Genomic DNA, 22,221 nt, shown 5'->3' with positions numbered 1-22,221 from the left:
GTGTAAATGTAAAATATAAGTGTAACTAAAAATGTTTCTGTGTGATCAGAAAATAAAACAGTTGTTGCTGTAGGCTGCCACTTTTGATAAATACAACAAAATTAAGAGCAGTCCAGTTTATTTATGTTATTATTAATTTAATGTTTTAGGAGTTCTGATTTTTCATGTCCTACTCCAACCATGTACGAACAGGCTGGAATTATAATTCCTCATCAGCAGGCATGCCTTCTGCAGAAGAGATATTAGCAGAAATTTAAACTGTATTGGCTAGTAGGTTGAACAGTCTTGATGCTTATTCAGTACACTTACATGATTGTGGTTTGGTAGCAAACCACCCCAAGAAAAGTTGTTGTTATTTTTCCTCCTAAACTTCTTGTTTAACACAAAATCGTATGTCTTGATTAACGTCATTATTTACGATATCATAACTGTTTATTAATATAGTTACGTTCTTTGATCAATTATGCTATAAACAATATCCTTTTAGAACTTCTCCCTTCAACCGGACAAAGTGTGATGATTAGTTGAAGATTTTAAGAATATTGTTACACTGTCCTCACTAGAAAAGGTGTTGGGTGATTGTGGTTAGTAGATTTGAATATTGATTGAGATAGCTACTTGACTAAGAACTAAACGTCTTCCTATTTAACAAAAGGGGAACCTAACAAGGTACCTCAAATAGAGCACTCTCCATATGTATATTTATGTACTTCTAATGGTGTGTGTGTGTGTGTGTGTGTGTGTGTGTGTGTGTGTGTGTGTGTGTGTGTGTGTGTGTGTGTGTGTGTTCGGAGAGCTTGATCACGCTGAGAGAGAGAGAGAGAGAGAGAGAGAGAGAGAGAGAGAGAGAGAGAGAGAGAGAGAGAGAGAGAGAGAGAGAGAGAGAGAGAGAGAGAGAGAGAGAGAGAGAGAGAGAGAGAGAGAGAGAGAGAGAGAGAGAGAGAGAGAGAGAGAGAGAGGCTAATTCACGCAGGTGATAAGGCATGTCATTGGTTCCTTTGTGCGATGCTCCAGTTGCCACTGTTGTTCTTATGGCCAGACGCCTGTCTGTGGCCATGCGTGCTGGCAAATATTAGCTCAGAAGGCACATGCTTTGTTGCTTGTCCCCCCCTTCATCCAAAACAAACACACGTGCTCATTCAAACTCCCCCCGCCCACACACACATCACCCATGCACTGATACGTTATCGGTGTGTGTGTGTGTGTGTGTGTGTGTGTGTGTGTGTGTTTATGTGTGATAGTAAGTATGGAACAGTCAATTACTGCGGTCAGTATAGCTTAGAGTCATCAATTTAACCCAGCATCAGAAAATGTTGATGACAAATGTCACGCATACTTTGTAACGTCCAGCAAGACGCTTCACTAGAGCCGTCCAAAATCTGCACAAAAAGACAATGAGGAGAAATGAACATACGTAACACAATTCATTCCTCTGATCCTCCTGCCTTGTTGACGTAATATTTTATAGACGTAACATTGTTTTGCGCCTTAATTATGTCATTCCTTTTTGAACATGTTTGCTCGTTACTGGTGAAGTTGAGTGTGTGTGTGTGTGTGTGTGTGGTGTGTTGACTGTTCCTTAGAGGAAGAAATCAGAACCTCAACTGATATGTACGTTTGTTCATGTATTCGTGATAAGTTTGAGCTGGACCGTCGGGAGAGGCGTGCGTTTTATTTATTTGATACGTGTGGTCAACATCCTCCCGCTCTCTGCGTCAGTCGCTGCTCCTGCAGGGGTGGGTGTCCGCCAGGCCGAGTTGCCATTGTTGTCATTCTCCATCTCAAGTGGAACTAACAAGCCAATAAAACGGAGAGGAGGGAGAAAATGAGACAGAGGGGGAGAGAGAGTGGGTCTGGGAGGAAGCGTGGAGGGAGGAGATTGAAGCAAAGGGCGGGGGGAGGGATGAGGACACGACGCAGCAAATAAAAAACAGGGACAAGACAAAAGGTAGGGAGGATTTCAGTGAGAGAGAGAGAGGGAGAGGGAGGGAGGGAGAGGGAGGGACAGAGAGGGAGAGGGAGAGAAGGAGGGAGAGAGACAGAGAGAAACAGATAGGTAGAGGGTAGGCAGTGCTAAGAAAGAACAAAAAAGGGTGGAGAGGTGAGGAGGTTGCTCGGGACATCTGCTGTGAAATGGTTTGTTAGATTTTAAAACCGTATATGGCTATTCCACGCTTCCGTGGTTCCTCCTTCCCCTCCTCTTCTTCTCTGATCCTCAGTCCCTCCCCTCTCCTCTATATCTCTCTATCGCTCCCTCTCTGTCTCTCTCCTTTATCTGTCTCTCTAACCTCTTGGCAAAGCTGGGAAGAAAGGGTGTGTGGGACTTGCTGAACCAAACAACAATGTGTGGCTCCTCTATAAGCTCTGCTCTCTGATTCTAAACAACCAGCCCGTCTAAAGCAGTCAACCACAGAGTGCTTCTGTCACCTCTCCATGGATCTGCTTTCCTTCTGCACTTTGTAAGCAGTCAGTGTTGTAAAAACAACTTTTTTCAATTTATATACATCCAATTTGACCCATCTTGTTACTGTGTTAGTGTAAAAAGAGAGAGTGTTTGAGAAATGAGAATGGATTTGTCTGATAGGCGAACAATGGGGAATCAAATAGCAGAGAGCATGAATGAGAGATGAAATGAGACACACAGCTCCTCACACACACACACACACACACACACACACACACACACACACACACACACACACACACACACACACACACACACACACACACACACACACACACACACACACACACACATTAACATCAACATCCCTCCTACACCACTATAGCTGTTCATAGTGACGTCGCAGAGCCTTTGCTGCCCGTCATCACGCTGCTGTCTATTGTGATGTCCACAGTTAGTTGTTGCAGTTATTGCCTGTCTGCCTTCTCGTCCAGAGACATGAGGAGGCTCTCTGTTGATTAGCTTAACAGCTTGTTGCCTAACAGGCCATGGGGTAACGACCTCTGGGGTGAACACAGAGCCATGTAATTAGGTTGATGGGACAAGGTGGCAACACATTGAGGCTGTGTGTGTGTGTGTGTGTGTGTGTGTGTGTGTGTGTGTGTGTGTGTGTGTGTGTGTGTGTGTGTGTGTGTGTGTGTGTGTGTGTGTGTGTGTGTGTGTGTGTGTGTGTATATGCAAATGTGTGTGTGCACTTGTGTTTGCGTGTGTGCATTTGAGATCAAGAGAGAGAGAGAGCTTTTGATAATGCCAGAGTTATTAAAATGGACCCAGTGATTATGATGCAGAAGTTATGAATAGAAAACTCATTAACACATCAAAAAACACCAATTGCGCTGTTTGATTGTTTTTTTTTTGCCCCCGACACTGTATCCTCCTCTTACCCCTCGGTACTCCGTCTTCCTCTTCCTGCTCCTCCCTCACACACTCAATCATACCATCAGAACTGGAGGATTGTATTCTCATTGTTGTGATCAAACTACAGCTCACTAGGGCCCTCTGTTATTAACCTGCACCACCGCCTCTGTCACTCACTGATTGTCGACAGAAGTATTTCTTGTCAATTCTTTCTTGTTGAAATGCCCATCTGTGTGTGTGTGTGTGTATGTGTGCGTTGGTGTTTGTACGTGTGTGTGTGTGTGTGTGTGTCTGTGTGTGTATTTGTGCACGTGTACATGTGTTGAAACACCCATCTGTGTGTGTGTGTGTACGTGTGTGTGTGTGTGTGTGCATTTGTGCACTTGTACATGTGTGTGAGTGTGTGCGCAGCATGTGTGTGTGTGGCCTCTATATGTGCTGAATCTATAACACATGGGTCTTTTGCATCCTTTATGCTCTACTGGCCATAAAAGCCCTACCCCCCCCCCCTACAAACACACACATCTTAGCCCTTCATCTGCACATTGGTGCTCCATGGGCCAGCGGCAGAACACACAGAGTAGGGGAGAGAGGGGAGAGCACTATGGAAAGGGGGAGTGAGGGGGAGAGAGAGGATCACTAAAGGGAGGGGGAGAGAGGGGAGATCGCTATGGAGAGATTGAAGCTTTTTTTGATTAGGTGTTTAAAATCCACACACACGTCAGTCTAAAATACGTGGTCATCGTTTAAACATAGGCAACTAATGCTGACTTATATTGCCAGCTTATCCTCTTTCGGTTTATAAATCAACATTCTCTCAATTGCTAAATCGGCCAAGTAAGTTAAATACACTTAGAATAATAACAATAAAATAATAGACCTACAATATCTATATATTTGAAGCATAAAATAATCAATAATACATTTGTATAATCACCTAGTTTGAATCGAAAATGATTAAATAAAAAATGTATTGACGGATGTAGTGCAGCTCATACGGTACCAAACCATTAAAGTACTAAAACTCTACTCAAACTCAGATTCAATTAGCAGCTTTTAAAGGAGAACTCGGAGAAAGAAACAATGAGAACTGAAACGTGCTTCCGACTCAGTGTCATGTTTCTCTTGGTACTTGTATAGTCAATTATTTTAAGTCCTGTTCATTAAGTTCCACTCCGGGGCCGGGGAGCACAGCCCGCTGGTGGGGGTCCAGCTTAAGCTCTGAACAGCTGAGCGGTCCAGGGCAGAGCGGGACATCACTGGTTAATATCACTCACCCTCCCGTCAACATCATGCTCGTGCCTCGCTCCGGGGGCCCCGCGCTCGGTAACGGGAGCGAGTGAGAAACGAAGAGCAAGAGGCAGTGTGTGATGTTTTTATGGTTTCCCTCTACCGCTCAAGGACACAGAGAAGACGCTCGGCGGGGGATTGGTCCTGAATTGCGCAGCGCGGAAAGAGACGCGGAGGCTTCGTTGCGTTGTTGCGTAAATCTTTGCTGAAGAGCTTTCTTTTTCCGCTTTTTTTTTTTCTCTCTCTCCGATTCTGGAATTTATAACTTGCAGGACTTCCTTTTTTTATTATTCCGCTAAGCTGTTATCAGTCATTCTAACATCAGTAGCCTACATTGAATGTAGCTTCCCGCCTGAGCGCCGCGTCTGGCTGTGCTTGTGTGTCTCTGTGTGTGTGTGTGTGTGTGTGTGTGTGTGTGTGTGTGTGTGTGTGTGTGCGTGTGCGTGTGTGTGTGTTTGTGTGTGCGCGCGCGCGTGTGTTTGCCTGTACGTGCGCGCGCGCGTGTGTGTGAGAGTAGGTGTGGGCGTGCGTGCGTGTGTGTGTTGGGGGGGGGGGGGGGGGGGAGCAGCTCTTCCCGTCTACCCATCCAATGTCCCACTCGGTGAGCGCGTGCTCCTTCCACACAGACGAGATGATACTTCTTGGACTTCTCTTCACTGTGATCAGGTTTTCAGGTAAGCTTTGTTTGATTATTACAAACTACACCAACAATTTTTCTTACGACCGAATATTGGATGTAGTCTCCTACTATTCGTTGTGCGAACTCGGAGGAGGAATATCCCTCCTATACTTCGTGCCGTGAGAAGGGATAGCCTGCTCGGACATGTGGATGCTGAAGCTTGGACTTATTTGGAACTTGGAAATTGAAACGCATGAGTGTGGATTTGGTATTTATGTTTAAAATGAATGGGGCTTTCAATGTTATAACCACAGTATGTTGGCGTCTAGTAGACTACATCATTTAAACTCCGAAACAGTGCAGGGCGTCTGCACATCTGGGTGAGACCGTCACAGCTCGTGGAGAACAGTTCATGACCGTCGCAGCTCGTGGAGAACAGTTCATGACCGTCAGTTCATGACCGTCACAGCTCGTGAAGAACAGTTCATGAAGTCTCATAAAACCGACTTATCTCACGAACGTTCTTTTTATTTTAATTATGTGCTTTTCTCACAAATCCGTGAAAACAACAATATATCCTGCCAATAGATTTACGCAGTGAACTATTATGTGGATACGATGGTTTCGTCAGCTGTGACTTATTGTCTATTGTCTTTGTTGCCATAGCACCTCTTCGTCCTCCCGGTCCTTCCCCTCGCACAAAGGCACTTACCCGAACCCCTCTCGGACTTTCCGCTCGTGTGCGTTTATTTAAAAACCCGAAAGGCCTCCAAATGGTCTCAGGAAGTGTAATCAACGGACTGCCAGTAAGCAAACACACACGGCTCCAGCTCTGTTGTTACCTGACGGCTTATCGGCGCGCAGGCTGGCGCGCGCTCGGTGCGCCACATGCGGCTGGTGATTTGGCGTCTGCAGACAACCAGAGAAACGAGATGAGGTGCGTCTTGAGCTGATAGTAGGAAACCCGCACAGACACACCAAACTACATTAACATAATATGAAGGTGGGGGCACGGTCTGGTGCAGCATCGCAGCATGGTTTCCCTGACAGGTGCTTTAAAGTATATACGTTTCTTATCCACGTCATCCATATGCACATTTATTTCCCTGTCTATATCACCAGCTCCATAGGGGTTTGATCGTAGGGGACCAGTGTAGTTTGGCTTGATGTTGACACACACACACACACACACCCACACACACACACACACACACACACACACACACACACACACACACACACACACACACACACACACACACGCACACGCGCACGCACGCACACACACACACACACAGTCATAAACACACACAATCTAAGCACGCACACACACACACACAATACAAGCACACACACATACACAATCTCACAACACGCGTGCACACACACACACAACACAAACAGACACACACACACTTAACACACGCATACACAACATACGCACACACGCACAAACAAACACATTCACACACAAAACAAGCACACACACGCACACACACACACACAAACACACACGTGCGCACCCACACACACACACACACACACACACACGTGCGCACCCACACACACACACGCACACACACACACACAATAATAAGGTCATAATGTCCTATAATTTCCTAAGTCATTGACAGTGACGTCTATCAGCGGCAATGAGACCGGGAGTCAAGAGCAGCTTGCTATGAGCGCCATAAAGCTGCCTTGATGATAAGTGTCAATGTTGTTCACAATATGGAGCCGGTTGCATGCGGCCCCTGGGAGCAATAGCAACCGAGGGACGGGAGGCTGCCGGTGGACCTGATGTGTGGACTCCTTTGTGTTATGGATGCACCGTTTCTGGGTCCCGTGGGACTGGGTTCTGTCTACATGGGAGACGTAACACAAAGAGACGACGTGGTGGGGAAAGTTATTTGGGGGCCATCGAGAAAGACCGAAATTTTGTAGTAATAATTGCATGGACAATTAAGCATAGAAAAATGTATTGTGTGTCTGTCTTTAGGAGTGTTTGCTTATGTGTGTGTGTGTGTGTGTGTGTGTGTGTGTGTGTGTGTGTGTGTGTGTGTGTGTGTGTGTGTGTGTGTGTGTGTGTGTGTGTGTGTGTGTGTGTGTGCGTGCGTGCGTGCGTGCGTGCGTGCGTGTGTGCCTAGGCGTGTGTGTGTATTTGATGGTGTACTTTTCAAAGTGTAGTGTAGTGTGTCCGAGGATATCGTTGGAGAGGTTCTGCATGTTATGTTGATAACTGGGATTTCGAAAAGTAACACAGAAGCAGCAGATGGTGTGTTGGCTTTTCCCTTCTTGGATGTTGCGAATGTGTGTGTGTGTGTGTGTGTGCATGTGCGTGTGCGTGTGCGTGTGTGCATTTGCCCACACACAGGCATGAGTCGGGTGTGCTGTGATTTCTCCAATGGGAATTTCTGATACAAAAACGTGTGTGTGTGCGTGTGCGTGCGCCCGTGCCCAAACTCGGCCCCTGACACGGTGCATGTCATCCCCAATGGCAATTAACTTGTGCTTGGCTACCTTCTAAAAACAACTCTGTGGTCAGTAGCCTCTCGCTATCTCACTATCTCCCTCTCTCACAATCTCAATCTCTTTCCCTTTCTCTCTCTCTCTCTTTCACTCTCGCTCAATCTTTCTCTTCCTCTCACTTTCCCTTTCTCTCTCTCTATCCCTCTCTTTCCCTTTTTCACTCTCTCCCTTTCTCTCACTGTCAGTGTCTTTCTCTCCCTCTCTCCGAATCGATCACTCTCTTCTCCCTCTCTGTTTTTCTCTGTAACACAACCTCTCCATCTTTGATTGACACGTCAACAAATATCAAGTGGAAGTTTCTCTGCGATGTTGGTATCTGCCTCCAAATCATTTCAACCGGCCGGACTTTCAGTTATCATCGATAGTGACTCAGAGAAAAAAAACATGTTCAGAGTCCTTTTCCTCACTCTGTCAGCACAGCGACATGCAAACTAATCTTAAAATGGGGTGAGGATAATTAGAATTCAGGTTTTGTACTCAGTTGATTCTCTGCTTTAGGGCAAATCCTATAAGATATGATCACAGCAACATAAATTATGCCTTTCCATTTTTCTTTTTCAAATTATCTTTGTTTTTCCCGAATAACTGCTTGAAAAGTGACGTTAATTGAAGTGTGCAAGTGTTAGTGTCAGTTGGCAAGAATGTATCATGCAAATTCAATAAATAGGGAATTCTGGCTCATATTATAAGTGATTTTTTCTGGAGTTGGGAATGGTTGAGCCCCCAACACTGTGGAAGTAAATTGTATTAGTTTTGGGTTTGTCTTCTTACAGATGTACAAAGTTTTCCCTGTTAAAGGTCAGGGCCACTGAGTGTGTGTAACCCTTTGTCCTGGCTGTGAATTGAAAAAAATAAATTGAATAGGTTTTGCAGTGGCACACATTTCTGAGCAGTGTATTTCTTAATCGCTATGCTTTTCAGTGCGAGTCAGCACATCCAACATAATGATTCGGACCAAAAAACACAATATTTTTCGCTTTTACTCTTTTTCTCCAATGGAATATATATTTTATGTAATCATATATTTATGTATTACCAGTTGACCCAATACAGTTTTGATAGTTTTCGTAATGTTATCAAACATTTTCCTCACAAACAGAAATGTACACAAAGGGTCAGGTGCATCTTCACCCAAAATTAAAGCTTTAGGAACCAATATCAATCATGCACTTATCAACAAAGTAGAAAAAACTGTTGGTCGTTTTCTCAAAATGTACGTTTTTCTATAATCACTTTTTATTGAACAATCACCTTCAGTTTCTGGGAATATTTCTGACGTTCCAAATGCCATAAACCTAAAGTTGCCTAAGGGGCTTAACCAGTGTTTGGTGAGCTTTCTGGCGCACACTGGCAGCCAAGCTCACCCTAGTAGGTGCTAAACACTGTCAGTGGATAAGAGTATACCTCTCACACACACACACACACACACACACACACACACACACACACACACACACACACACACACACACACACACATATTCTCAGTATGGATTATTTTGGGTACCTAGAAATGCTCTATATAAGTGCTATCTATTATTATTATTAATGCTCTTCTAACCTATGGTAAAGCTCTTTTTACGGTAAAGATCTTCTTGCCTACGCCAAAGCCCTTCTTATAATAATAATAATAATAATAATAATAATAATAAATGAAATTTATATAGCGCTTAATATGGTACTCTAAGACGCTTTACATATTGCCCTATCAAAACTATGTAAGACAGACTAGGAATAAAAGAAAAACAGATGTTAAACATGAAGATAAACAAAAAACGTTTTTACTGTTTGTACTGTTTTTCTTACAGTAAAGCTCTTCTTATGGTAAAGCATTTCTAACCTACGGTATAGTTCTTCTTACGGTAAAGCTTTTCATACGGTACAGCTCTTCTTACAGTAAAGCTTTTCTAACCTGCACTCATGCTATTGTTATGGTAAAGTTCTTCTTATGGTAAAGCTGTTCTAACCTACGGTAAAGCTCTTCTCACGGTAAAGCTCTTCTAACCTACAGCAAAGCCCTTCTTACGGTAGGGCCCTTCTTACGTTAAACCTCTGTTTACATTAAAGCTCTTCTTACGTTAAAGCGCTTCTGACGGTAAAGCTCTTCTAACTTACTTTACCGTAGGTTAGAAAAGCTTTACCGTAAGAAGAGCTTTACTTTAGGTTACGAGAGATTTACCATAGGTTAAAAGAGCATTACTGTAAGCTCTTCTAATCTACGGTAATGCTCTTCTTACAGTAAAGCTCTTCTAACCTACGGTAATGCTCTTCTTACAGTAAAGCTCTTCTAACCTACGGTAATGCTCTTCTTACAGTAAAGCTCTTCTAACCTACGGTAATGCTCTTCTTACAGTGAAGCTCTTCAAACCTACGGTAATGCTCTTCTTACAGTACAGCTCTTCTAACCTACGGTAATGCTCTTCTTACAGTAAAGCACTTCGAACCTACGGTAAAGCTCTTCTTACAGTAAAGCTCTTTCAACCTATGGTAAATCTCTCGTAACCTACAGTTAAGCCCTTCTTACGGTATAGCTCTTCTTATGGTAAAGTTTGTCTCACAGTAAAGCTCTTCTAACCTACGGTAAAGCTCTTGTGACATACGGTAAAGGACTGCTAAACTACGGTAAAGCTCTTCTTACGTTAAAGCTCTTCAAACCTACCGTAGAGCCCTTCTAGCCTACGGTAATGCTCTTCTTACAGTAAAGCTCTTCTAACCTACGGTAAAGCTCTTCTAACCTACAATAAACCTCTTCATACGGTACATCTCTTCATACGGTAAAGCTCTTCTATCCTATAGTGAAGCTCTTTTAACCTATGGTGAAACTCATCAAGTGATCCTTCTGAATCAACAGGCCTCGCTTATGCTTCCACTGCAGTAAAAACCTCACAACGTCTCGAGGCTTACGATGTTTGCGGTATAACTTCAGCCCTGATGCCATCTGCAGTTTAAAAGCTGTTCCGGGCTCATTGGCCAGTCCACCTCGGATAGGCAGTGCTCCATCATGCCCCCAGGGTGTTCACAGCATATGGCCCATGTGTCTGAGGAAACGCCCTGGCACTTGTTCCCTTGGTGGCGCTTTCATTTATCGTTGCTCTTATCGGATCATTCCTCTTTATTTATTTAGTGCATTAACATTATATTAAATCGTAGGCAAGGGAATCCATTTCCTGATTCTGTATAAATATATCATATTGATATTAATATCAACGTATTCATCACTTCCTCTTTAATCAAATGGCTCAGGCTAAAGCCTGCAGGCTGAATGAGCGACATCCAGCTGAGACATCATGGGCTGATAAGTCCACAGTCAGGGAACCTCTCTCTCTGTGGCTGGCCGTTGTGGAAACGCTTCTCACTATTGCTCTCACAATATATGCTTCAGCCTTGTGGAGAAATATGTTTGAGGTTAATGTAAAATACCGGTACTTCTTTCATGACACTCACAATAATACTGTTTGACACAATACCCTGGACAAATCTGTTTTTTGCCAAGATGGTATTAAGCTAGGTCATTGGTTTGCTGTAGAGGAGCAAAAAGTCTAAAGAAAAATATTGAATCTAGACATGAAACATTGCTTTTAAAGAAGAATTGGCGTTGATGGTATTATTAAGATTATTATGAAATCTTATCTTATCATGATTGAAGTAATGACCATAATCATAATAATATTAATACTAAAATCAATTGTTTCTGTTGTTATTATTATTATGACAACTTACCAGGGTCTTCATGGCTTTAGAGAAGGGGAGCGCATGTCTAGTCTGCTTCTCAGCGGGCGGACTCACTCACCTAATGAAGCCACGCACCTTGGGCTTGAGACGCTAGGTGTTTTTGTGTATGTGTGCGTGCGTGTGCGTGTGTGTGTGCGTGTGCGTGTGCATGCGTGTGTGAGAGAGGGACAGAAAGAGCCTCAGTGTCATCATCATGCCGTTATGTAACGGTCGTCCACTCATTATGAGCCAGCGACGACTACTGCACAGGATCCACTGGCCCGCCGCAGTGACCTGCAACTGCACACAGGTGTTTCCCAGCAGGTCTCATCATGGGTTGCTGTTTTCCCCGTGATGAGGCGCCGGCGACGTACGCACCGGCGCAGCCAGAACAGTCGACTCGATCGTCTGAAGATGACGGGAGGGGAGGCGGAGTCACGGCCGTCAGCGGAGACCCGCCGCGGTCCGCCGAGCTGCTCCCCGGGAGCTCGGGCTTTGGTGGCTCTGTCATCAGCTCGGCTCGTTATGCTGAGAGCCTCCGGTTTGCAGATGGATTTGTTGGTCTGTGTGTGTGTGTGTGTGTGTGTGTGCGTGTGCGTGTGCGTGCGTGCGTGCGTGTGCGTGCGTGCGTGCGCATGTGTGTGCGTAGATGGAATACTTGCAGGGTGTTGCACCGCTCTTCTCACCGAGGCCCTGTATTGGTTCGAAACCTCACGCTAACGCTTTTGCCCGTGCGTTGTTGTCTTTCCCTCCCGGTCTTTTCATCAAGCCGGCTCTGTATTCAATTGACGTCCCGTCTAGTGATCCCGCCGCTGAGTGTTAAGCGGTTTACGCTCTCGCTGCTTCTTTATTCCGACGCCGCCTCATGGACCCTCGTGTGTGAGTGCCAGAGCGCGCCCCTGTGTTTCTGCGTGCGTTAATGTGTGTGTGTGTGTGTGTGTGTGTGTGTGTGTGTGTGTGTGTGTGTGTGTGTGTGTGTGTGTGTGTGTGTGTGTGTGTGTGTGTGTGTGTGTGTGTGTGTGTGTGTGTGTGTGTGTGTTTGGTATGCACGCATCTTTGCGACAGCCTGTCCTGCCTGCACCCGGGTCCCGCAGCGCTGCGGTATTGTGTTGTGGCTCCAATAATGGGCCGGGCCCCGCCCAGTCCCCGGCCCCTGCGGGACGCCCACAGAAAGGCTCTTTCTCAGGTCCCCTGCTCCCAGGTTTCAGTTTGTTGTGTTGTGTATTTGTCGGTGCTCTATTTGAGATTGTGTGTGTGTGTGTGTGTGTGTGTGTGTGTGTGTGTGTGTGTGTGTGTGTGTGTGTGTGTGTGTGTGTGTGTCTGTGTGTGTGTGTGTGTGTGTGTGTGTGTGTGTGTGTGTGCGTGTGTGTGTCATTCTTGGAACATCATTTTCCGCGGCATATACTGATTGCAGTTCACACTGCGCCCGTGTCTAACCCATCAACAGTTCAGATTGGCACGCTGTCTCCTCTTCTCTCTCTCTCTCTCTCTCTCTCTCTCTCTCTCTCTCTCTCTCTCTCTCTCTCTCTCTCTCTCTCTCTCTCTCTCTCTCTCTCTCACCTCTCTCTTCTCCCATCTATCTCTCCATTCCCCTATTTCTCCTCACCACATGACATTTTTGTCTGTCCTTAGAAAACTTTCCGTACATCTATCTGTGCTTCAACCATTCAACCAATGCCTTTTTTTTACAAAGGCAGTGGTTGTCATTGGAGTGTAGAAAGTGCCTGCCTGCAGTTTAAAGAAAACAATTAAGCGTTCCCCAGTGCGAACATTAGTCAACATAGAGGCTCCTTGGCGTCTAGACCGGCATCCTTAAATAACACGAAGGATTTCTTTCTGTTTTCGTTAGTCTGAGCCTAATCGAATATTATAAGTATCGTTAAGCCTGCTTAGAGGGACCTAGCAATGGTCTGCCACGTGTTTGCCACTTGGATTCAGTGTCCATGCTTATGGATCTAGTAAGAGATTATGTAAGAAACCATCTCAGAGAAGGGAATCGACCAGACCCGATTAAACACTCAATTATTCTCTAAAACGTCCATCTGTATTTAAAGGCCTTCTAGATAATCTGCTATTTGTGTTTAGTTGATTGATTGTGATTGATTGTTTCTTTCAATCATGTTAAGAGAGTTTAGCAGTTGTTATGTGGTGTGCCATCTATTTTATTAGTACAACGATGTATGGAAATGTCCAAGTTTAATTGCGATAAGGAGCATAAATGAGTGTGAGTGAAGAAGGATGTGCGCACATGTTCATCATAATGGTTTGGGATAAGCCTAACCTTAAGAGCTAACCCTAGGACTAATCCTAACACTAAACCTTCCGCTCCCTCTGGCCTTACGTCATATTCTGTTATTGACTCGTGTTAATGATTAGCAAACCCCCTTTTACAATGCGCACAGTTCGACTTTGCACAATGGGCAATTATGATTACAAGAAAACAATGAAGGAACAATTAGACGCTGCCAGAAGCATGCGTGTGTGTATTTTACAGTACAGAGAATAACGATTCATAATACAGGCAGTTACAGCATGCAGACGCATGGATCATTGATTAAACATGAATGTACATATTTATATGTATATGTATATATATATAATGCATATAATGCCCACGTATGAAATTATTATAATACACTAGTTTACGCTCGCATGTTGCACACGCTCAACCTCTAGTTGTCATTAAACCCATAGCAATAATGTGGAAACCCCAGTCGATTATGTAACACATTTCTGAGCTCATGATATAATACGATTTTGCCTATAGTGTTTCAACGTATAACATTCGTTCATAACAAATGACTCAGCAGTGCCAACATTTAAATATTTTTTAACCATTCAGCGAACAAAAGGCAACAGGCTGATTATAATTTAGGGGGCCACTCAATGACATGCAGAAGCGTCATCAACACGCCCACTGAAGTTTTGTGAGAAATTCCGAATTTCTACATTCACATATAAGGTCATTTAAGTTTCATTATTCAGCAGATTTTCAGAGTACAAATGTCAGGATATGTTGTTCACACATACGCCCCATCACGAGAATATCAGGACTTACACGTGTGTCTGAAAGCAGCAAGTGTGTGAGCATTTGATTACATTATAAAATTAGTAAATGTATAGTAACAGGGGTAATTGTTCAATGGAAAGTCTAACATAGTATGCATGCAAATCAATTATTAAATAGCTTGTACTGTTGTTCAGGGCTGAAAATTGCATTGACATTTTAAAATGCAAGGCAACTACTATTGGTTAGTTGAAAATAATAATCATCATTGAGATTAAACATCTCTTCCAGTGTCCTGGCCAAGACAGGCAGCAGTAGCCTACAAGGGGTATAAATATCGAAAGACATTTCGGGAGGCTCAAGGAGGAGGGTAACATTACATTTAAGCAGAAAAGTGTAGTCTTGTGGTGGACGATAGACATAATTCACCATACTGTGTTATTGACATGTTTTCGTTCTCTGTTATAGGGACGCTGTCTCTTTAAGAGATTGCGCTTTTTGTTGATATGCCGGTCAGCGCGATGACCGGCAGGTCGTTCATTGACCGGCGCAATGAACGACCTGCTGTTGCTTGTTGAGGGGAGAAATTGTCTTTTCCCTTCTTTTCTGCAATTTCTACAGTATATAGACAGAACGTGTTACCTGGGAGAGTTTGTCGACGGCAGAGCCGTTATGTTTAAGAACATAACGTCTTACCTGAGTGTGTCGCTGCGGTGTGTGAGCGTGCGTGTGTTCTTACCTGCGCGTCTGTCTATGGCGGAGCCGTTATGTTTAGAAACATAACGTCTTACATGGGCGAGTGTGTCGCTGCCTTTGTCTCGACGTGCGTTGTGTGTGCGTGCATGTGTGTGTGTGTGTGCGTGCGTGTGTGTGTACATTTCCGTTTATGTTCAGGTGCGTGTGAGTGCGGTGTGCGTGTGAGGTGTGTATGTGCGTGCTTGCGGTGTATGCATGCATTCGGGCGTGCTGTGTGTGTGTGTGTGTGTGTGTGTGTAGAGCTGCAGGCTGCTTGGCACATGCGCACATGAGTAACTTGAGTAACTGGTGCGACAGGCCTGCTACAAAGGCAAAGTGCAGTAACTACGTATTTTGCCAAAATTGAGTTCAGACTGAAAATGGGTTTTATAACACCTTCTTTGTCTTGAGACAAAAACTATTTTTCTTCCTATAAAGGTATTAATTGAGAGTATCACCACTATTGTACCTGAAACAGGTTTGGCCGGCCAGTATGAATACTTTGAAAGCATTTTTCTCAGTTTCAATGTTGGCGTAGTTACTGCACTTTGCCTTTGTAGGGCCGATTATTCCTTCAATCGTACATGCAAATATATCAAACAGGCTACTCTACCAGATATTTCCACTGGGAAAACGTTACAGGAAATGGTTTGTTTGCACTTCAAATGTATGTAAAAATATTTTATTTGGCCACAATTTTGTCACCACTTTGTGCTGTATGTCAAGACAATGCCCTTAAATATATCCATATGTTCTGATTAAATATTATTTCACGTCTGTTTAACATCATATATTTAACACTATAAAAACATATTTACTGCATCAACTTCATCCCTAACCTTTTCGTTTTTTTCTTGCTCTCGGTCTGGTCCTGCTACACCAACCTCCTCTCCTCCACCTCTCCTCCTCCTCCTCCTCCTCTCTCCTCCACCCTCCTCTCCTCCACCTCCCCTCCTCCTCCTCTCTCCTCCACCCTCACTGCTCTCTAACCCCTCCTCCTCTTCCTCTCTCCTCCACCCTCACTGCTCTCTAACCCCTCCTCTCTCCTCTCTCTCCTCCACCCTCTCTCCTCCCCCCCCCCCCCCCCCCTCTCCTCTCTCAGCCGTGCTGCCGTTCTCGGCTCCGGTCCACCACCTCCCGGCTCACCTCCCGGCGCCGGCCCCCCAGGCCGGTCGGGGGGACTGCCTCGACGCCCACCGGGCCTGCGGCAGCGACCCGCGCTGCGAGGCGCTGTACCGCGGCGTGGAGCTGTGTGCGGACGACGCCGGCGCCGCCCCGCTGGGCGAGCAGGCCGCCTCCGAGTGCCTGGAGAGCCAGGACGCCCTGCTGGCCCGCCACCCGCCCCTGCTGGCCTGCCGGTGCCAGCGCGGCTCGCGGCGCGAGGAGCGGTGCCTGCACGTGTACTGGAGCGTCCGCCTGCTGCCAGGTGAGCGGGCCGGCGGCAGGGAAGGGGGCTCGGAGACGGGGGGCCGCAGGACCCTCCCCGTCCGTCCGGTAGCATTAGAGCTTCAGAGGCAGTGCAACCTCACACTGCTACAATGGTGGAGTTACTACAACAGTGGAGTTACTACAACGGTGGAGTTACTACAACGGTAAAGTTACTACAACGGTAGAGTTACTACAACGGTAGAGTTACTACAACGGTAGAGTTACTACAATGGTAGAGTTACTACAATGGTACTCTCCCTACAATGGTAGAGTTACTACAACGGTAGAGTTACTACAACGGTAGAGTTACAACAACGGTAGAGTTACTACAACGGTAGAGTTACTACAATGGTAGAGTGACTGCAATGGTACTCTCCCTACAACGGTGGAGTTACTACAACGGTGGAGTTACTACAACGGTAAAGTTACTACAACGGTAGAGTTACTACAACGGTAGAGTTACTACAACGGTAGAGTTACTACAACGGTAGAGTTACTACAACGGTATAGAGTTACTACAATGGTAGAGTTACTACAATGGTACTCTCCCTACAATGGTAGAGTTACTACAACGGTAGAATTACAACAACGGTAGAGTTACTACAACGGTAGAGTTACTACAATGGTAGAGTTACTGCAATGGTACTCTCCCTACAATGGTAGAGTTACTACAATGGTAGAGTTACTACAACGGTAGAGTTACAACGGTAGAGTTACTACAACGGTAGAGTTACTACAACGGTAGAGTTACTACAATGGTAGAGTTACTACAATGGTACTCTCCCTACAATGGTAGAGTTACTACAACGGTAGAGTTACAACAACGGTAGAGTTACTACAACGGTAGAGTTACTACAATGGTAGAGTTACTGCAATGGTACTCTCCCTACAATGGTAGAGTTACTACAATGGTAGAGTTACTACAACGGTAGAGTTACAACGGTAGAGTTACTACAATGGTAGAGTTACTACAACGTTAGAGTTACTACAATGGTACAGTTACTACAATGGTAAAGTTACTAGAAAAGTATAATTACTAGAAAAGTACCGTTACTACAATGGTGCAGTCACTTGTACTTGGCATATGGTTATTTTTTATCAAATTAAAGCTCTGCATTGAATTTTTACATTTAACATTTCATTTGCCATGATATTAAGTAGAGTATATTAAGAGTAACAATCGAGCAATCATGAAAAACATATGGTGAAGGAAAAGATAATGAATTCATTATTTAATCAAACAAACAAAATCTGCAGAGCTACATTTAATTCAACCAACAGTAATGATGGATGCAACTTTACAAGTTTTTGCGCATGTCTAAAGTAAAAATGTCTACTGCATTATCCGTCCCTCCAGCATCAATATAACCAAACTGTTGAAATCCGTTTTATGGCTCTATTACATCAAAAATATAGGCTATTAGTAGTCATTTCAAATGAATTTGGTTCATAACTGTTCTATACTTTCCAAACGCTGAATTGACAAGCAGTGAAAGCCTGAGGTCACCTTATTTATTGCTAGGTGACGACAATAGCAAGTTTTTGAGTTATCTTTGGAATTACAGTTAAACGTGTAGTAGCATTTTCCCAAAAGGCCCCCGCAGGAAACTAGAATGGCCCATAAATATTGATTGTAGAAAAACCTAAATGCACACTGAAAGAAAACACACACAGACACACACACACACGCACACGCACGCACACGCACGCACACGCACAGACACAGACACACACACACACACACACACACACACACAGACACACACACACACTGAAGCTCATGTACACATTCACACAAGCACAAATACACACACCATGCACAGACGGACACACTCATACACACACACACACACACACACACACATCCTGTTACATACAAGCACAAATGCATGCACGGACGGACTGACGACTGCACACACACACACACACACACACACACACACACACACACACACACACACACACACACACACACACACACACACACACACACACACACATTCAGTTACATACAAACACACACACACATACTCTTTCACATACTCTCGCACATACACCCACAGACAAACACAATACAGTTAGTGTTTATGTATATGGGAGCGTGCCAACAAGCTAACTGCGAGGAATGTGCGTAACAGTTAGCGGAGTGGCGCTAGCTAGCCCACTCCTCCCCTGTGGCCTATTAGTGAGAGGAGCATTAGTGTAATTACACACTCCTCGACTCTGAGCGCCGCTAGGCTGCTCTAGCGTGTCATTACCATAAATATATAGCCCAGAATGGGATTTACATACATAAACACTTTACATGCTATTACATCCTTGATTGAGTCTGACTTGGAGTGAGTGTGTGGAATAATTTGCGCGAAGAAACATTTCACTGCAGTCCACAAGTCAATCAAGGAAATTAAGAGTGAGGTCTAACAATAGAACACAGGATACAAAGGAGCGGTAAAAAATCCAACTAGGTAGCTTTTGTTTACTGAATTACTCAGCATTGATTAATTCGGGAAACAGCGTTGGCAATGTTTCAAATGCAATGGAAGGCAGAAGTCTCACGCCGAGACAAGATGTCGATGTCCGTACCACTCTTCCCTTACTTTGCATGTTAGTGTGATGGTTTGCCGTGGTAACCTAATGTATCAGAGATGTGTAATTATTGGTTGAGTGTTTCCGTTTGGGTTCAGACGCTCTTTTGTCGTTTTGTTTATCAGGCTGTCTGAACAAATGACTGGATCTGAACATAACCTCTTGGTCGTCCAAATACAAACCACATCCTCACCTCCCTCTTGCTTTTCACACAAACGTTCAATGGTGGTGTGTGTGTGTGTGTGTGTGTGTGTGTGTGTGTGTGTGTGTGTGTGTGTGTGTGTGTGTGTGTGTGTGTGTGTGTGTGTGTGTGTGTGTGTGTGTGCGCGTGCGTGTGTGTGTATCTTCTGTTCTACAGGGGAAGATGAAATGGAGGTGTCTCCGTATGAATTGATGCCCATGGACACTCACATGGCCTCCTTAATAGTGGGTAAGCTATTTAGAGAGAAGGACACAAACACACACACACACACACACACACACACACACACACACACACACACACACACATTTGTATCCAATAAACATATTGAGAACAAACTCAAGTAAAAAGGCGATAAAGCATAACGAATCTTCCTCGTACAATTCTTGTGAGGGATTTCTCGAAATTCCTACTGAGGTTTTAAAAGATTTGAGTCCAGAAACCTATGAGCTATGAGCTTATGTATGTCAAATGTCCCCTTAGTCAGTTAGTGAGCTGACTCACCAGCCGGTAAGCAAAGGCCTTCCTCTAATCTTGTATTCATGTCACACCAAAATGCATTATTTCAGTGAAGCCTCACTCAAGTGACCCAACTTTTCCGCCGTTGTCTGCAAACACTCAAATCAATACCTCTGTCAATGCAATGAGTGGAGCAATAGATTGGGACTCTCGATCCACATCTGAGCCGGGTTTAGGGAGCTCCTTCTTCCGAGCCGGGCGTTTACTTGACCTCTCGCTCTGATTCTCTCCATCCGCTCGTTTTCTCCCCACCGTCCCCCCTGCCTTGTCGTTCCAACCTCCCCTTCCTAACGATTCTGATCCTAACGATGGCTGCCCCCCCCCCCCTCCACGCAGCGTCCTCCTCGCTGCCCCAGGACGGGCTGAACCCCTGCCTGAAGGCGGCGCAGGACTGCGGGCTGTTCGAGAAGTGCGGCGCCCTGCGCTCCGAGTACGTCCTGGCGTGCACCAAGCGGCCCAGCGGCACGGACCGCTGCAACCGGCAGAAGTGCCACCGCGCGCTGCGGCGCTTCCTGGAGCGCGTGCCCGAGGAGTACAGCCTGGGCGTGCTCTTCTGCCCGTGCGGCGAGCCGCTGTGCGGGGAGCGCCGGCGCAAGACCATCGTCCCGTCCTGCTCCTACCTGGAGAGGGACGGACCCCCGCCCAACTGCCTGCACCTGCAGAGCTACTGCCGCCGGGACGACCTCTGCAGGTACAGCCGGGGGCCCGTCGGGGGGACCCTGGGGGCCGGTCGGGGGGGCCCTGGGGGCCGAGCATGATGATACTGGGGGGGCCCATACTGGGGGGCCCGTACTGGGGGCCCGGACTCCCCTTCATAATGATGATACTGGGGGGGCCCATACTGGGGGGCCGATACTCCCCCATCATCGTGACACACACACACTCACACATACACTCACACACACACAAACACACACACACCGACGCTGACACACACACACACACACACACACACTCACAAGACACACACACATACTCAAACACACACCTTTCACACTCGCACACACACACACACACACACTCACACACATCCACTAACCAACCCAGCAGTGTTTCCCACAGACCAGGTAGCAATGTGTGTTGCTGGGGGGTGAGGATGTGGACTCGGGGGGGGGGGAGGGGGGGGTGGGGGGGAGATTAGAACGTGGACTCCTGACGGGGGGGGAGGGGGGGGGGAGAGAGATGGAGCGGGCGAATCCGCTGTCAGTGTGTGTATCAGTGATGCGCGGGTTTATCCGGTAAGTGGTAGTGTACCTGCGCACCATTGGCATGCATGCGCGCTTGTCTCTGTGTGTGTGTGTGAACGAGAAAGACAGGGAGAAAGAGTGTGTTATGCGGAGATGAATGAACCGAACGATATTTATATTTCTAAATCACTTTAAAAAAAAAATAATAAAAGCGGAATCAATTTGTGGCGCTCGGTGATGATTCTGTGGCGCTGTGCCACACATTGGTCTATGTATGGGAAACACTGTCCAGACACACGCACGCAAACACGCACGCACGCAAACACGCACGCACGCACGCACGCACGCACACACACACACACACTCAGACACACAGAAGCACGCACGCACGCACGCACGCACACACACTCAGACACGCCATACGCACGCACGCACGCTCGCTCGCTCGCTCGCTCACTCACTCACTCACTCACTCACTCACTCACTCACTCACTCACTCACTCACTCACTCACTCACTCACTCACTCACTCACTCACTCACTCACGCTCTGACGTGTGTTTCTTCTCAGATCCAGGCTGGCGGACTTCCTCCACAGCTGCCAGGCGTCCTCCATGTCCTCCTCGGGCTGCGTGAGGGACACCTCGGCCGGCCTCTGCCTCCGGGCCTACGCCGGACTCATCGGTAGGACCCCGCGCAGGTCTGGGGGGGCTGGGGGGTGGGAGGGCTCGGTGCTGGGATCGTGTGATGGGTGGAGCCGGTTGGCACGCATGCATATTTAAATGATGAAATGGGTGGAGGAGGGATAGAGGGAGGAGGGACAGAGGACAGAGGGAGGGGGGACGGAGGACAGAGGGAGGGGGGACTGAGGATAGAGGGAGGGGGGACGGAGGACAGAGGGAGGGGGGACTGAGGATAGAGGGAGGGGGGACGGAGGACAGAGGGAGGGGGGACTGAGGATAGAGGGAGGAGGGACGGAGGACAGAGGGAGGGGGGACTGAGGATAGAGGGAGGGGGGACGGAGGACAGAGGGAGGGGGGACGGAGGGTAGAGGGAGGAGGGGTTGGAGGGATGGGTGGAGGATTTATA

General features: G+C 46.2%; 1 protein-coding gene across 2 annotated transcripts in view; it reads left to right on the top strand.

Moving 5' to 3' along the window:
* Positions 1-5,136: 5,136 nt before the first annotated feature.
* Positions 5,137-22,221, top strand: part of gfra3 (GDNF family receptor alpha 3) — a 25,680-nt gene continuing 8,595 nt past the window's right edge. For both annotated transcript variants that reach the window (XR_003978296.1, XM_030368171.1), the window contains exons 1-5: positions 5,137-5,286; positions 16,315-16,638; positions 19,585-19,656; positions 20,284-20,638; positions 21,704-21,816. Coding sequence is in view for 1 of the 2 variants with exons in the window: in XM_030368171.1 (XP_030224031.1) it covers positions 5,202-5,286; positions 16,315-16,638; positions 19,585-19,656; positions 20,284-20,638; positions 21,704-21,816 (949 nt within the window). In the remaining variant the exon portion in view is untranslated. The remainder of the gene's footprint in view (positions 5,287-16,314; positions 16,639-19,584; positions 19,657-20,283; positions 20,639-21,703; positions 21,817-22,221) is intronic.

Source organism: Gadus morhua, chromosome 10 (assembly GCF_902167405.1).
Source record: "Gadus morhua chromosome 10, gadMor3.0, whole genome shotgun sequence".
Lineage (NCBI taxonomy): Eukaryota > Metazoa > Chordata > Actinopteri > Gadiformes > Gadidae > Gadus > Gadus morhua.
This window is presented reverse-complemented; position numbering and strand designations above follow the sequence as displayed.